The sequence below is a fragment of the Hippichthys cyanospilos genome, chromosome 8 (genome assembly GCF_059441005.1).
Source record: "Hippichthys cyanospilos isolate Australia breed blue-spotted pipefish chromosome 8, RoL_Hcya_1.0, whole genome shotgun sequence".
Taxonomy (NCBI): domain Eukaryota; kingdom Metazoa; phylum Chordata; class Actinopteri; order Syngnathiformes; family Syngnathidae; genus Hippichthys; species Hippichthys cyanospilos.
The window spans coordinates 7,578,483-7,595,989 of NC_142376.1; the positions used below are offsets into that span (position 1 = coordinate 7,578,483).

At 41.1% G+C, this 17,507-nt stretch overlaps 1 protein-coding gene across 6 annotated transcripts in view; it reads left to right on the forward strand.

The window, feature by feature from the left end:
- Positions 1–17,507, forward strand: part of ccdc88ab (coiled-coil and HOOK domain protein 88ab) — a 52,454-nt gene that overhangs the window by 14,005 nt on the left and 20,942 nt on the right. For all 6 annotated transcript variants that reach the window (XM_088421092.1, XM_088421094.1, XM_088421093.1 and 3 more), the window contains exons 4-14: positions 7,999–8,068; positions 11,284–11,342; positions 11,840–11,923; positions 11,998–12,138; positions 12,762–12,934; positions 14,463–14,544; positions 14,876–15,034; positions 15,247–15,393; positions 15,460–15,604; positions 15,934–16,112; positions 16,759–16,896. In XM_088421092.1, coding sequence (XP_088277218.1) covers positions 7,999–8,068; positions 11,284–11,342; positions 11,840–11,923; positions 11,998–12,138; positions 12,762–12,934; positions 14,463–14,544; positions 14,876–15,034; positions 15,247–15,393; positions 15,460–15,604; positions 15,934–16,112; positions 16,759–16,896 — 1,377 coding nt within the window. The remainder of the gene's footprint in view (positions 1–7,998; positions 8,069–11,283; positions 11,343–11,839; positions 11,924–11,997; positions 12,139–12,761; positions 12,935–14,462; positions 14,545–14,875; positions 15,035–15,246; positions 15,394–15,459; positions 15,605–15,933; positions 16,113–16,758; positions 16,897–17,507) is intronic.

The window sequence follows — 17,507 nt, forward strand, 5'->3', positions numbered from 1 at the left end:
TCAAGAAAAATCTTTCAATCTTTACTCCCTGACCTTTAAAGTAGCTTTCAACTCATTCCTGCCAGCTCAGTCAAAATGATTCTTTAACGTCTAAAACCGTTAATGGCAACAAAGGGGTTAACTCAGTAGGCAACATTAGTGCAAACTGCAACCGAGCCGCTACAACTAATATAGCAGAATATGTATCGCTCCTATACTGTTACTTCTGACTGAAGCACAACATTTCTCCAATATTTTTCCTACCAAAAGTTTTTCCCTGCAGGTGTGTGTAGCGACTTAAGTGCTAGCTGATGCATGCAATAACAAGGTCTGCTGTAGCTTACTGACTTCACAAAGCTGCTCTGTTCATGTTCAGAGGGGAGAGAAAAAAGCTCCCTCACATTCCCTTCATGCACTGTACTTTAGCGCTGGTTGTGAATAAATTACTGCCTTCTTATTGCTGCTTTTAGTCGCCAGTAGTTATTTTTATATGAACCCGGTCACAACGTGTATACATATTCCAATCAAGCTTGGAATTCCCCCACGCCGACTGGCTTCTCTCGGCTCGTCACGAGTAAATCGGTTTATTAGGGCATGTGCTTGCCTGCCGCAGGGCAAATGTGCGTGTCGTCGTGCACGCTCACATGCTCCTCACCAAGGTTGCCATTGATGATGCGGCAAATGCCGCGGCGCCTCGGACGCTGGATCGACATTTGCGGAAAGCATGTAAATTGTTCCAAGGAGGGTGGATCCGACTGAGAAAGCTGTGAGGACCACACTACAAAGACCCTTGGTTTATGATGTGGAAAGTCAAGGTTGCAAAGATTTTGCACAGCAGCGTAAAAACACATGCTCATGTCACGCTCTGTTATTTAGTTCAGTGGTTTTCAAATGGAGATAAATGAAGTTACTTCAGGGGGGTATGTGAGATTTTAACAAGGTTTCTGCCTGTTTCTGTCACCAAATCGAACTTGACCCCCCCCCCCGCCAAGAAGAGTATGCTTTCCTTTCCAAATTAGAAGCAAATTAATTGGAACATGAAACAACTTAATTCTAAACTTTTATAATAGTGACTCTTTTGCAAAATGTTGTGGGCCTTTAAGTTTTATATGGATATGCGTTATTACATGATTTAGCTTCTTGCTGAACAAAACTCACCAAGTGATAGCACTACAAATGTGGTTCCATCATTTTAATAAAACAGAAATTTGCTCAGTGATGGACCACCAATTTTCTTCTGCTTTTTGCCGGTAGCCAATTGTATCGTGATATGACTAGATTTACATAAATACAGTACAATTTGCTGAAGTACATAACAGAGATTTGTTGAGAGCCCAGTCGAGTGGGCGAACAGTATCAGGATTTCCCCAGTCCACCTACCCCCTCCACCTTGGTGAGCAGCAGCTTGTTCAGCCTTGAGGGGTGTAGACGGAGAATGTAATAAAAAGCTCCTTTAGCTGATACAGTATCAACAAGAACAAAAGAAGTATGCACCTAACGGCTCATTTTCACCTCCTCCTTACCGAGAGCATCAACTCTGATCCATCTGGATCACTTGGGACCCCCATCTGCTGTTGTTTTTAGTGGACACACCCACCACAACTGTTGACTTTGTTCATTAGTCACCTAAAAATAACAAGGAGTCGATGTAGATAAGGACTCCTTTATTGATATTCCTCTCCAGGAGACATAAAATGCATTCATTCATGGTTTAAAACTGTTCTCATATGTTTATGACAAAACTTTGCCAAAATGAAGGCCCTTCAAGCATCCACTAGAAATAATGTGCCAAATTGCTGATATTTGTCAATTATTTTAGCTTTTTACCATTTTCTGCATTTGTATAACAGTAACACCAGTGTCATTATTACATATAAATCCATACCATTAAATTTGTTAAGTTCATACTGCATATCTGTCATTCAAAACTGAGCAAATCTTAATTTTTACAAGCAATAATTAGGTCTGCAATGCAAAGAATTGACCTGGATTTCACTATTTTCCACACAACCTAAAGTCACAGTTTGTTTAAAATTAGTAACATGAACACCTATGACAAAAATCAATGTACTTATAACTTCATTAATTATGTAATTCAATGTGTTTTGTAAACCTAAAAAGGAGTATTCTTTTTTTCTAACAAAATATTTTCTGTTGACCCCTACAATTGATGGAGAATGACCTGAGAATAATTAAAACCTGCATATAATTGTGACCTATCGAAATGCATTAAGAATTTTCACTGTCGGTGGCACTATATCGGAACTTTCACAGAGCAATCAAGTATGTGCTGCTTCTCAGAAACTAACACTAACTCAAAGCATCTCTGCTAAGATTTCAACTTTGACATTACAGTATATATTTATCAGCAGTCTAGTCAAATTGCATTATTATTTTTGCCTAACTCTGAACAATTTGTTCTCTGACACATTTAAAAAAAAAATAGGCAGCTAATTAAAAAATGTACTTCTGATGTTAAATTTTTCACATGCTGGGTGGGCAAGCACCCCAGAGACCAAAGTGTTTGTACACAAGCCATTAAAAAGTACTTTTTCTGTATTATGTCCCTCCCCCATCTTGTTTCTTTGTTGTACGTCCAACAGCAACACTGCTTTTTGTGTAGTGATTGTTAGATCAGGTGTCAAGAAGGTTCTCCGCGGAAGTATGTTTGGACAAAAAGAGGAAGTGCCTTTCTTCCCTTTGTTGGTAGTGATGATGGAGTTTGCACAGAGAAGTACCCCAGAGAGATGTGTGCGTGTGTGTGTTTGCACCTATTGTATTGTACTGTATGTATTAGAGCATGCGGAGCTTAGACTCCCCGTCTTCTCACCGTTTCTATGGCAACGTAGCTCCGTAGGGCTGCAGAATGGGTGTGATTCATGGTTTTAAGGGTTCAGGCACACACACGGACACACACGAGGAGCGGCACAATTTGCCCCCCTGTTAAAGCTGTACGCCGTTAGCGGAAGTGGGCGGAAAGGTGGGAGGATAGGGGTCTCGATTTGTGTGTTATGCAGACAGGGCTCCCTGTGAGATGAAAACAGTGAGGAACCTGTCCGCTGACACACATTCAAAAGTGCTGCACATGCACGTTCTATTGGAAAACACAGAATTTGTATTTATTTCAGACATCATCCCAGATACAATGCCGAAAAGCTAGTCCCTTGACACCAAAGTTAACAATAAAAAAAATTGCGAAAAGAAATTGAATATGGTGGTAGGACATAAGAAAAAGTTTCAAGGACCCATTCATAAAAATTGGTTGAAGTGCCAATATGGATGAATCCCAAAGTTTGAATTGACTCCGATCTCCAATCAAAAACAGCATTGTAATATTTTTGGAGGTTATGAATATTTACCCTGCTTTTAAATGTTGTACAGCCTTTGAGAATCAAATTGATGGAAAAATTATTGTTAAATAAACCAGTTCAACAGTTCATTTTTTTGAAAAGCTCATACTATACACTTTGAGACCACGCGCACCACTGCAGAGCAATCCCCGTCTACTACTCTATGTGGATGTGTGTTTTTTGTCTCCAGAGACAAAAAAAAGCATCCCCTCACATAAATAGCTTTCCCCTTAAAAGCTGTTGCCTGACAATATATTTGATTGGCAGGCAATGTTATTTATCATTACCTATTACTGCAACCGCAAATCAAGTGAGCCAGTCAGCGATATTGTGTTGTGACACGTCCCCCTTGAACCAACACGCCTTTCCATCAATGTGTCTAAACGTCTCTGTGGGATGGAAGATGAGCCACAGTGGACGGGCTGCGATTCCATGCTGGAATCAATAATGGGGAAATATATAGTCCGGGGGGGTAGTAGTGTGGAAGCGAGTGAAAGTAGGGGGGTCGTGCTTTGAGTGGGTAGTGATGGAATCAAGACTTCATCCTCCCCCCTCCTCTTCATTCTCCCCCCTGTTTGGTCCCTCCCATGTGTTTAATAGACATCGCCACTTCATTTCCACTATATGGTGCCCTATATAGTGTGTGTGCCATTTTGTAGCGATCTTAAAACATGTAGCAAGTGTTCTCCCCTATATACAGCAGTCTTCTTGATGTATCTCAGAGCAACTGATGGGCAGAAGACAAAATTGAGAGGAGGAAATAATGGAAGATTTATGAGATTTATCTACTCTAAAGTCTAATATTGCTGCTAAAGTTTAAATTTCAGTTAAAAAAATGATGATCATCAAAATGTATTAGCTTGGAAATTTGTTTAATTTAATTGTTTTTCACCAAGCAAAAAGCGTTTGTATTTTCATCCAAATACTTACATTTTCTGCTGTGTGTTTGTATGTATGTATCTATATGTGTGTGTGTGTGTGTGTGTGCACACCAAAAAAGAGCAGCTTGGCGTAACAGTATTGAGCACTTCTGCCTCACAGTTCAAAGACCCGAGTTCAAATCCATCTGGCCTTCCTGAGTGGAGTTTGCATGTTCTCCCCAAGCCTGCATGTGTTCTTTGGCATTCCAGCTTCCTCCCGTACTCCACAGTGTATTGGACATACTAAATTGTCTAAATTACTGAATTAATGGATGGAGTGATAGTCACCAAAAATTCTTGATACCTGCAGCTCTATTTCAACACGACTCAATAGTTGTACCATATAACACAGCCTTAAATGAGGACTGTGATTGAGCGAACATCGTTTTGTATATTTTTCCACCAGAAATCCAAGGCCACAGTGTCGAGGACCAACAAGATGAACAACGACCCCACGCAAGCGTTTCGTTATCCAAACACCAAAAATACTCGATAACTGCAGGCTTAAAATCCACCCATCTTAAAACAATAAAATATTGTTAAAATGCAATTAATTGTTCAATATTTGTTATGGAATGTTCCACCATCTCCCAATGATCTGATACATTGTGATAACAAGACTATGGCCGCATTTCCCAAAGCATTTTTTCTTTGTGAATGAACTCGTAAAAATGAGTCCAAACAGAACCCATGTAAAAGAAGTGACATTGCGGCGGGAAGGAAGGAAGGCATGGGCACACGTGCTTGCCTTTTTGGTATTAGCAGCGCATCGCCATGACACCCTCGCTTCTCTTTCTCTTTCTTCCTCCCGCAGTGTCCATGTTTTATGCATGAGAGCCGCTAAACCCGCGCCCCGGATAATCTGAGAGGAATATTAGGCAGCTGTGTTTTAGCTGTCGTATTAGCCCGCTGGTAATCCTCAAAGCGCTTTATTCCTTCCTGCCTTTCACGTTGCAAGTGCACCGGACAATTTGGGAAGGTGCTGCATCAGGAGATTCGGTAGACATTTCGTCAATACAACTCAACCTCCTCGGACGTTTATTGTCTTCCTTAAGTATCCGTTTGAAAAAGAAAATGCACTTTGTGTATCTACCAGTTATGTTGCTGCTTTGTAGAAACAAAACTTAAGTGTGCTCTCTGATTGGGCAGGAACAAAATTCATGTGGAAAACAGAATGTGTTAAGGATTCAGTCTGATTTAATGCTTTGGCATTAAGTCTTGTGACATCCTGACATTTAGCAGAAAGCATCTGATCCAAAGATCACAATGTTATCCCCGTGAAACCAAAGGTTTGACACCACGACAGATTTATATGTGTCTTCAACTCCCATTTTTGAGGCTTGCAGGCTTCGGCAGGCTAAAATGTGCCACTTTCATTACAAACGCATGTTGCCATTGAAGTAAACAGCTGCGACTGTTGACCCAAACAGGCATGGGACGGCCATTCGCAGCTTTCTCCTCTCAACTCTGACTCAGCACTTTTCAAGACAACGTTGGTGCAGGTGGCGTGTGAAAGGCAGTCATAGTTCCCACTGGTGAAGGTTATTTAAAGACAATTATAAGTTAAATATTTGAAATTGTTAATATTGAAATTTGTTCACGTACAAATTCTACATTGCATGAGCAATTTTTAATATGTCGAAAAAAGCGGGAGTCAGGTGGCATCGGGTCGCAAAAATTGAAAGTCATTGTTGAGATAATAGTGAGAAAAATTAGGTTAAATAGCTTTGAGTAAGTCTGTTGTGTTACAATTGCATAGTTGCACTGCTTCAGTGCACAAGGAACTGGTTAGCCATGACAGTGAGTTTAAGTGCAGATTCATTTTTGCCTTTTACAAGGCTTATTCAGCTTAAAGTTTTATTTATTGCATCATTCTTGATTCGTCGACCTTTAAGAATATGACGTAACCACAGTTGTTTGCTTTCTCTACATACACATATTTAGAATTTCAAAATTGTGAGCTATTGTATTAACTATAACTGATTCCTCATCAATTTTGCTTTCTGTGGCTCCCTGTATTTTTATTGTGTTCTTGTTAGAGTTGTTGCAAAGCGGCATTTCATCACAAACATAAGACAGGCCATGTGATTATTACATATGTGGATTTTATAGATTTTTTTTCCCCCTCATTATCCATGTTATCAACTCCATGGTCATAGAGTTCAGTTCTAGCCATACAACAATTCAAAGGTTGCCAAGATGCTAAAAAGGGTGCCGTAGCGCTCCATTCTCATGCCAGATTGTCATCGTCCATCTGTCGCTTGAATGTAAGTGGGGCACAGAGTTCCACTTCTCTTATGCAATCGACTCTTTTTTTGTTATTTTTGTTTTATTTCTGTCCCAGTGTCAAATCCTAAAGCCAGGAAATGTTTTAGACACTAACAGAGTCAAGCGTGTGCTTGTCTGTGTGGTTGCAAATCTCGTCAATGCAATTTCAATGGCAGGAAGGATACATGGAGTGTATTGGTTGTCCAAACAAAACGCGCTTGAAAGGTGACCAACTGCTATGTCATCTGGAAACGATTTCAGGTTTATGACATTTCAGTGGGAAAAAAAACAATTATGAGAGTTTATTGGCACCAATATTCAGCATTTTGAAGAATATCAATATCTGATGAATGATAATAAATCAATTTAAAACTGTTAACTTCAGGGAAGTTTTTTAAATTTAAATATCAGTTATGTTTTATTAAAAAAAAATACAGTAAAGCTGTAAATTTGTATAAAAGAAACGACAACATTATGCAAATCTGAAATGTTGTTTGATAAACATTTCAACAAAGTTAATAAATGGCGTTTGAATGTAAAAAAAAAATGGCAGTATTTTCCCTTTTTACTGAAAATGAATGTCAGCTCGAAGTTATATTGTTTTTTATGGTCATTTAATAACCTATTGTATGAAAACCTGTTGAACAAAGTTACACTTTGGTGTTTCGTAGCAACACCAATATCAGTCACTTTGCTCCAAGCATTATTTTGACATTATTGGACTAAAAAAAAAAAAATGAAGACAACATTTGTAATTTTCACTATTATTTTTAACACACAGTATTTTCTTTTGTATAAGTATTTTCCTGCTTTGACTTTTGAGTAAAAGCAATGATCTGAGTGCTGTTGGTCAAACTAAACATAAAACAAGTAAAACCATGTCTATTTAAAACAACTCAACTTTACCTTAGAAACATTCATCCCTCACAGATGTGTGCCCCTGCGTCGTGAGGTAATGCAATATGTATATAGCAGATGGTTACAACAGGAGGTGGAACTCAAATTGCTTTCTGACTTGAAATATTCAAATTAGCCGACCATCTACCTGAAAAAGTCGAAAAGCGCATGAGTAAGGTGAATATTCGTTTTTGAGTTTCTTCCCCCCCATGTTTGCGGTTCGCGTGTCGATCTGGAAGGAAGTACCCCCCCTACTCCTTGTCGCATGTTCGCACCTATTTCCTGTTTGAATTGTCCTGACCCGGGATTAACCTTCCTTCCACTGACTTTAATGAACAAAAGGAAGGTTGTGACTCATGTATTTGGTTTAGGAGGATGTGACGGTCAACCAGACAGTGTGGTAATTGTCTGTGTGCGTCATCTAATTGCTTTCCTTTGAGTTGACTTGACTGACATGTGAATGGCAGAAAATCCATACCCACAATTTAACCCATATGAATTTCACACATTATTAACGCAGCACACATTTCTGATAAAGTCAGCAAAATTATATATCGTTGACCATGGATTTTTGTCCATCACAGGATACGCTTCAGCAGCTGGTGATGATGCCTCTACCCAATGTGCTGGTCCTGGGCCGGAACCCTCTCACCGGTAAGCCTTCCACATATAACACAACTTCATCACGGATCAAGCCACAAAAGGAGAGGGGCGATGAATTTTCGAGTTCACCCATCGGTCACTAGCAATTTTTATGCAGCTTTCTCCTCTCATCGCATCGCTACAATGCCCGGATAAAACAGCATTTTTTTTTTCCCCCTCCACGCTTTGATGTTTCAAATGATTTTCTTCCTCAGACTCTGAAATGTCTTTTTTTCAGCTATTTCCCCCCCAGTGGTTCAGTAATTAGGCTGCCTGCTTCGCGTTTCATATATGATGACAAAGGAGTCTGGACTGCAGAAAATAAAACATTTTTGCAGCTTTGACCCACTGAACCCAAAGGCGACATTGGATACGTCTCAAAGCTCTCCGATCTTAAAATGTTTAAATTTCACACTGACGCGATCGATTTGACCTCCGTCGTGGCCCAAATGTGCTACTTGATATTGGGTTTTGACCTTGAGGGATAAATGAGTAGCAGTGCTGGACATTCATGTATTATCAATTCTACCAATAAATACATGCTAATGTTAGCTTACTTGTTGCTGTTTTCAGCACTCACATATGTTTTCTTACTACACTCAGTCTCTTCACATATTATAATATTCTCTTTACCATAGTAAATCCAAGAACGAAGATTGTCTTAGTCTTTTTTTTTAAGCATCTCCCTCTGTCGCCATGGCAGCATATTTTATAGCTTCCCATAGAACTGTCTCACAATTATGATGTCTCATGAGTGCTACGCTTAACTGTGATGTACGAGTCAACGGTTTAGTCCAGAGGTAATATCGTTTGTTGGAGGTTTTTGGTGTCACATGCAATTATTAAGTAAAACTTTATCTGGCAAACAGATTTTAAAATAACATACAGTTAGCAGGGGGTTGCTTGGAGCAAGAGGACCAAAGCGGGCATGAAGATTTAGGGCAAATCCTGCTTTTTTTTCCTCTCTTTTTTTCACTCAGTCAACAAGCAACTGGAAGCACACAAAATCTGGCCCGCTGGCTGCTAAATGAAAGTCACTGAACATGTGGCTTTTATTATGCTCTCGTTGGTGATGGTGGGGGGGCAGATGCTTTTGGGGGATTGCCCTCCCCAACAGTGGGAACTTACTGGGCTACCCGTTGAAGCTTGCGCTCAACTTGTGCGTGTCGTTTGGTTGGGCGTGCTTGCATGCAAATGTCAACAGGCACGCACAGAGCCTCTTTTGTGCGGTCAAAAAAAAGTCATCCGTCGCACATTTTTACTGACTATCAATGTTGGTTTTGTTTTGGACGGACCGCCAAATTGATTTTTCTTATGAAGTGACGACTGTGGAGTTGTGAAAGACCATCATGTTTGCAATAAAAAAAAAAAAAAAAGTATCAAATGTGGGGGAAAAAAGACAATGTGCATGACAAATACACTTGTCCGAATGACAGCTCACAGAAGCTTGGACCAAAGTGAGCCTGGACTTTTGCATGTAGTTGGATACTTAAAGGGGACATATGATTTGATATGATGACTTTGCTAGATTGTGCTATCATAGATTGTCAAATCCACATAATAATGGCACACATACTTTCACCATGGCTTGAAAGGCTTTTATTATCTTTATGGGTGCCCCCCCCCACACACACACACACACACTTTAGGCTTCACTTCTGCAAGGAGAAACCACTTCCCTCATTCTGTTCCTAAATCTAAAGGACAGCGCTTTTACTAGATGTTGGTTGCCAAATTGCTTCCGAAGATTCCACGTGTAGTATCTCTTTCTTTCGCCGCAATGAGGCTCATAAAACGCTTCCTGGCAAAGCAACATCTGACTGTGTATGCGTGTTGTACCGCAAACATGCAAGTCATGCAGTCCTGAGTGACTGTATTCATCCCGGCAGAGGATGCATTTATTGCGATAACTCACGAGTTGTCATAATAGCTACACTTTGAAATGCAGGGTGACTCAGTGTCCTTGAGGATGGAGCAGAACAAGGAGGGAAGCGGCGTGAAAGAACGACAGATGATTCATAAGACGGAAGGAAGGAGGGATGATGGATAAATGGAGAATGCATATGCTTCCAGCTTTTCAACATTCCATCCATCCACGCATCCTTGTTTGTTGCTTGCTTTGTCTCGCTTCCTTTCATCTCTCCCTCCTGCAGTGTCTCCTTGCTCTCTCTCTGTCTCTCCCCCTCAATCCATTATTTGTCCTAGCAGGCTGCTTATCTTCGCCTACCTTGCTGCCGAGCTAAATCCGCTCCCCGTCTCGAAGCGACAGCGCTAATAGAAGTTCCCGCTAAGCTGTGCGCGAATTGACTTTTGTCAGCCATCAACTCATCTGGGCCCTCCAAAATTCCCCCTGCGCTTCAATTTTCAACTTAACACTCACGGGACATTAAATTAGGTACACTTGCACCAGCAGATAACCTTCAAACAAAATTAGCACGTCTTTGATACACCCACCAAAAAAAAAACATAAATCCCCATCTTCTAGCCTTGGTGCAGGTTCAATCTAGGTTCAAGGCTAGCCTGCCTTCGGGTAGCGTACCAAATAAAGTGGCCTGACAGAATCTTACTTAATTTGTGACCTTTCTGGTGAGGCTTTACAAAGTAAGCTCTGTGTTGCTTCTTCTGGTCCTGTCTTCATTCTCATGTTCAAAAGGGTTAAGTCAGAGGTTAATGACCTTTTTAAGTCTGATTGTCAATGTTGCATGCTCACATAAATCACCGCGGCGCGACTCTACACCCACAACGGCAGTGGAGACACGATGTCTTGCACTTACTCACTGTGACACACACATACAGATTCACAACACCTGGTTAAAATCCAACTGATGAGTTGAGGCCTGTACAGCATGCTGACAGATGTCTGGAAGTTCATTCTGTCTCTGCTCACTATAGATATTGTCACAAAAGAAATACACAGTAGTAGAGTGTTTGACGTCACTTTTCAACTGTTTATATACAAATAGTTGAGTTTAAAACAAAGTGCAGTATTTAAAAGTGCTTCTTTTCCGAGTGTTTTTTTTTTCTCAGTCAGTAGTAGGGCTTATGCCACCAGCAATGTCTGACCCATGAGAATTAGGAGCTTTGTTATCCAAGTATGTCAATTATACATGAATTGATCACGGTCTGAATATTAGTTGTGATGGTTTGCTTCAATATTTTTAGGTTAAGCTCATGTTTTCTTTTTTTTACTGTGTACTTATAGAATATTTGCTTGTTTTCTTCTCTAGAGCGAGGTCTGGAGGAGATGAAGAAACTGCTGCTGTTGCTTCTGGGCTGTGCAGTTCAAGTAAGACTCACCTCTTGATTTCAGTGCATGAATGAACTATAATGAATGAACTATAATTGAGTTCTGTATAGTAAATGAAATACAAACTTTAGATCTTGTTCTGAACAGTCACCATTGTTAAGCGAGCTATTTTAAGCACATTGTTACTTTTGCATTGATTTGATACCAGAAAAAACATGGCTTAAGCAATTATGCTATAAGGTTAACAACGTAAAAACTTTGATTGGGACATGGTGTAAAAACACACAAATACCCTATTGTTAGCTTTAGTGATTCACTAGTTAGTCAAAGCCTGCAAATTTGCATATTCACTGAATATTCTATTTTTCTCCCAATATTTTGTTCCCGCCCTTACCATTTTCCTTCCATTTCCTGAAAAACATTTAGGTTTTTTTTAAGTTTTATCTTTTTTTTTTTTATTTAACACAAAAGACAATTTCATAATGCAGATAACACCAAGCAAGATTTATATTAAATAGCACTTCATCTCTCCTCAGTGCGAGAAAAAGGAAGATTACATCGAACGCATCCAGACTCTGGATTTCCACACCAAAGCTGCCATCGCATCTCACATCCAAGAGGTGAACGTTCTTCTGACTCAATGCCTCAAGGTCTTCCCCCTATCTTCACACTAACATTCGAGTCTAATTTGAAGGTGACGCACAACCAGGAGAATGTGGTGGACCTGCAATGGCTGGAAAGTGGGGAGATGCCTTCCGAGGATTTGGCGAGCCTGTCCAGGAACCTGGCCTTTCATCTCAAACATGTGGTGGACGACAGGGACTTGCAGCTGGAGGTATGGTTCATTAACTTGCAGTATTAATTGCCATGCTGTCTAGCATTTAGCCAATAACGGAAAAAAGGAGAAACTTTTGCTGCTAACATAAGCAACTATTGACTGGGTGGACATAAGGGAGCATTTAATTGCCAATAGATTTAACTAGGAGATGGGAAGACTATTTTGCTGTTCTCTGGTCCATGCAGAATGGCGCCATGTTGAGTTGTGTGGAAAGTTTACCACAGGCGATTAGCCTCCGGAAGGAGAGGAATGCAAACTGTTAACTGTCTCATGGATGAATGATTAGAGTGTGTGTGTGTGTGTGTTTTTCTTAGCATTCATGCATCAGCTGTGTTTCAAGCCAGAGGGTGCAGATGCCTACAACTGATACAAACATTGTGGGTGTGTGTGTATAATCACCTCCAGATTATCAGTGTGCTACCCGGAGGTTCTCAATTAAAAGTCCATTTCCTCTCACAGCCTGGGGATGAAAATAGATTGTGTGGAAGGCCGCCATTTTGTTGTAGAACACCAGCTTTTTTTTTTTCGAATTAAGATCAGTCATATCAGTGTAGAACAGTTAAGCACGGCTTGTTGGGATCAGTTTGTGCCAACTCGAACCCCTCTCCACTATGGGCCAGACTATCGTGGAGCTGACCCAAGAAAGAGACTGTATTCAGCTGTCTCCGCTCGGTCCCGGTCCGGCCCAGTCGCCCAACGGCTCTCCCAGCATGAGGAGGACAGAGAGCCGACAGCACCTCTCCGTGGAGCTGGCTGATGCCAAGGCCAAGATCAGACGCTTGCGCCAGGAATTGTGAGTAGCCAATTTGTTTGTTTACTAGCTAACTAGCTCTTTGGCAACTTCATGGTTCATATAGTTCCATAAGTGATCATTAATTACTCTCTAAAATTCATGTAGAATGGATGGTGCCATTTTGATGCCATTGACTCAAATGCTTAACCAAATAAGGTAGCGAAGATTTAGCTACTTCTTGATTCGTGCAAATTGGGTGTATGTGAGCATTATTAATGTAAGGTTACAGATTCCTATGTTCATACAGTAGAGCTCAGTGGGGACCACCACTGTACACCTGAACATCCAAATAAGTGAAGCCACTCTCATAAAGTATATATACGGCCTTCAATTAATTATAGAGCTTCCGCTTGCTTTCGTTTCAGTGGGAAAGCTTTTCAGTTTTGCACATACAGTAGGTTAGGTTTGTTTTCTAAATGGAGGGGCTACGAGGCTACTGTCATGAGACCTGGACAAGACTCAATAGAACTATTAAATGCTAAAATGGATGACAACCACTTCTCCTGCAGGGAAACTGGACTTGTTTGTGGGGCTCCATCAGTGCAGGCTTGGAAGAGGAGCTGGAAATAGAAGCCAAGCTCATTGGTTGTTGTTGTTTGTTGGTTGCTATGGTATTCTCACAAATTGCAAGATAAAAGGAGTAGCATTTAGCCGCTCCAAGGCACACTTAGCGACTTTAAGATGGACACAATGCAACTAGTGACTTAAAGGTGGTTATAACATAACTTTAGGCAGCTAACTAACAGAACGGGTGTAGTGAAGTTGGCTATACAGCAAAGAATAACTTAGCAGCTAAAAGACACCATAAGGTGCTAAATAGTGGACACAGTTTAATGAACAAAGCATATAAAGTATTTAGCTGGACACTGTTACCAACCATATCAGTTTGTTGCTGTGGACTAAGTGAGGACTACATTTTATCATATAATGAAGCTATTATAAATGTATAAAGTATTTCAAAGCAGAGTTTTTAAATATAGCAGAGCACACAAGTGTTTGCTCAAATTCAAAGCGTGTTAAACCGTTAGCAGCCCAGCCAGCTGCATGCAAAACGTGAGCCTGCAGCTAATCTGCGAGGCAGAATCTGACAGGTGTTTGTGATTTTGGGCGGATGGGGGGGAGCAGGGAATAACTGCTTAAATGAAAACAGAAATGGATAAAGGCATCCCCACCACGAATTTCATTTCCTTATTGAGATGTGTCGCGAAGCTGCAGACACATTTGCATGTCGGTTGCTGTTCATCTTAGAGTTGTAACTGTCGTTTTGGGTCAAGTGTGCCTCTGGGCAGACTGAGCTTTTTGGAAGTAGTATGTCTCTTTTGCAAGGTCAGAATGATGTTGAAATCTGCACATGTGAAACTGCGTATTTGCCTGAGAAACAACATTAGAAAATGCTGTAATATGCCATGGTGTAAAACTTACATTATTAATGTTACTGCCATTTTAGTGGAATTTCCTGAAACCCCCCCCCCATGTTCTCCACCATTCAATTCACCGAGTTAAACACTCATCTTTGCTGCTTTTCCAGGGAAGAGAAGAGCGAGCAGCTCCTGGACACGCGGCAGGAACTGGAGAACATGGAGTTGGAGCTCAAGAAGATTCAGCAGGAGGTGAGTGTAACTCAACATAATAGTACGCCTTCTACTACTTGTGTGATCTATCTGGCTTAATTGGCTCTAGCTTGTTAGCTATGGCTATAATTGGCGCTGTCCTTATCTTAGCGCAGCAGCCTCACGCTGCATTTGTTTGACAAAGAGTGGCGGCTAACTGAGGTGCATGAGGTCAAGACAAAGGAGGACATTGTTGACCACTTAAGAAAATGAAATGCCCTTCTCAAACACTACCAAATGACCTTCAGAAATAAAAATAAAAGTATTCGTTATACATACATTCATAAATGCATCTGATTTTTTTTTTTCTTTTTTCCCCCTACCCTCTAAGAGCTACCAGCTTCTGTCAGACGCTCGCTCGGCCCGGGCATACCGCGACGAGCTGGACGCCCTCAGAGAAAAAGCCATTCGCGTGGACAAGCTGGAGAGTGAGCTGTGTCGCTACAAGGAAAGACTCCACGATATCGAGTTCTACAAGGCCAGGGTGGAGGTAAGGTCGATTAAAACACAGAAAACAAGATGAGGAACGAGCAGACAGTAATACTCATTCTATATTACACCACTGTAATTTCCTGCCTAATGTGAAGCAGGTGGCATCCACATACATTACCAAATAAGGTTCTTTCCCCTATTAAGGCCCCCGAACAAAGCAGTTGATTTTTAAACAGTTAGTAATATTGTGATTTTGCTGTTTGACGTTAGGAGCTGAAGGAGGACAATCAAGTCTTGCTGGAGACCAAAACAATGCTGGAGGAGCAGCTCGATGCCAGCAGGAGCCGATCTGACAAATTGCACCACCTGGAGAAAGAGAATCTGCAGCTGAAATCTAAAATCCACGACCTGGAAATGGTGAGAGACATTTTTAAACAGGTGTTGCTATGTTAGCGCTTCTAAAAGCAAGCTGTTTGCACCAAGGAGCGGGATTTGGATCGCAAGCGAATGGAGGAGCTGTTGGAGGAAAACCTTGTGCTGGAAATGGCCCAGAAACAGAGCATGGATGAGTCCTTACACCTGGGCTGGGAGCTGGAGCAACTGTCTAAAACACCAGAGCTGACTGAGGGTAAAAAGAACCAGGAACTAAGAACTTCCATTGGCTCTGCCTCAACGATTGGCCGGAGTCTTGAAATTAATATTCATCGGCTCCTGGAAGATAATCTGTTCTTTTGAATGATTAAAGCTGTTAAGAGGTTTAGCTAGCCAGGGATATAGAGAGTGACTTGTTTATTGAAGTAGCATTCAAAACCTTTGGTTTGGGGTTTTGTCTTAAGTGGACGAATTTTGGAAATTTTAATTTTAAATATGCTCGTTCTTTTGGAAAAATTAATGTTTCCTTTAATAAACATTTTGTTGATGAAGCTACATTCAATAATCTGATTATTATTGCCTCAGCCCCTCAGAAGTCCCTGAGCGAAGAAGTGAATGAGATGACTTCTAGTCGTCTGCTAAAGTTGGAAAAGGACAACCAGACGCTGCTGAAGACAGTGGAGGAACTTCGAGGAGGAACTGGTTCAGAAGCCGTTGCCAAACTGGCCAAAGTCAGCCAGGAGAACCAGAGACTCACCCAGAAAGTGAGCATTATTGTCATGATTCCTTGGAGAGGTGAACCACAGGGCTCTGTTTTTGAACCAGTACTTTTTTGAGACATTACTTCATTTTCTTGTTGGTGTGCATAAATTGCTCATCTCAATTTTTGATGCAAACCCAGGGTTCATCCCCTGATGGCTTGTGTCCGACCTTTTCCCACAACAACAGAAGAGAAAAGAACAGAAAGGATTTGTAGAGGGAAATAAAAGGACCATGAAAGCAAAGCTGTAAATCCCACCAGCCCGCCTTTGCCTTTTCTTTTCCCACTCAGTGACACCCCTTGCCCAGAGGAGCTTCGTTTAGATACGCCTCTTATGGGCCTGCTCCGTCCCACTTTTACAATTCTATTGTTCTTCCTACACAGGAGTAATGGTTTTCTATAAAGCTGCATTAATGTCTAAAAAACTGAATGCAGTTAGTATTTAAACAGAAATAATCTGTGTCTAATTTGGTGTGTGTGATTAAAAACAGGTTCCCACACACAATGCAGACCTCAGTGATAGTAGCATCAAAATTGATGCGACTCAGTTACATCTCAACACGACACAACAACTCCGCCAGATATTTAAAATTTTGTATTCTTGTTTTATAAGTTGCATGGACTAAAACTTTGTATTATTTGCCTAAAAGATAGAGCATTTGGAAAGTGAACTGGCGACCGAGAAAGAGTCGCTTCGCAGTGCCGAGTGTCTGAGCACAGACCTGATGAAGGAGAAGGCCTTGCTGGAGAAGACGCTGGAAACACTGCGGGAAAACTCAGAGAGACAGGTATCTGATCACAATCATAACCAGTATGACCGCATAGACTTTCATTTGATGACTTGATCACATGACGCAGTGATTGTACTAAACGTGACAGTACGTTGTTTCTCCTTTGGGAGTGCAAGTCACACAAACAAGGCACTCATTGATCCCTTTTTTCCTTATAAGAAGCCAGCTGGGAAAATAACGTGTAATGTGACATTTACCAAAAGCGAGCAATGACAGTGCATTTTGGAACCGGAAGCAGTCTGTGTTTACTATGTGTCCTAGATGCAGACGCTCTGATTCTCCGTCAGAGGTCCACAGGGACTCTGTAGCGGTTCGACCCAAATGTGACACTTTCGATTAGTTCACGCGTTTGATTGATGAAACGCGGCGCAGGCAACACCACATGCTAAACTCTAACATGACTGTGGTTTAATGTCTCGGGATGTTGTAACGATTGACATTATATTTTGACGATAGTGTGCTGCTGTGTTAACTGCTTCCCGGAAAATTTCGGAGTCATATCTGAAAAGAAATCAAACGGGTAATGACACTTCGACCAAAATGAGCTCGGTGCAAATTCTAATCATAGTAGCTAGAGTTCATTCCAGTCCAAGTATTTTTGTGACACA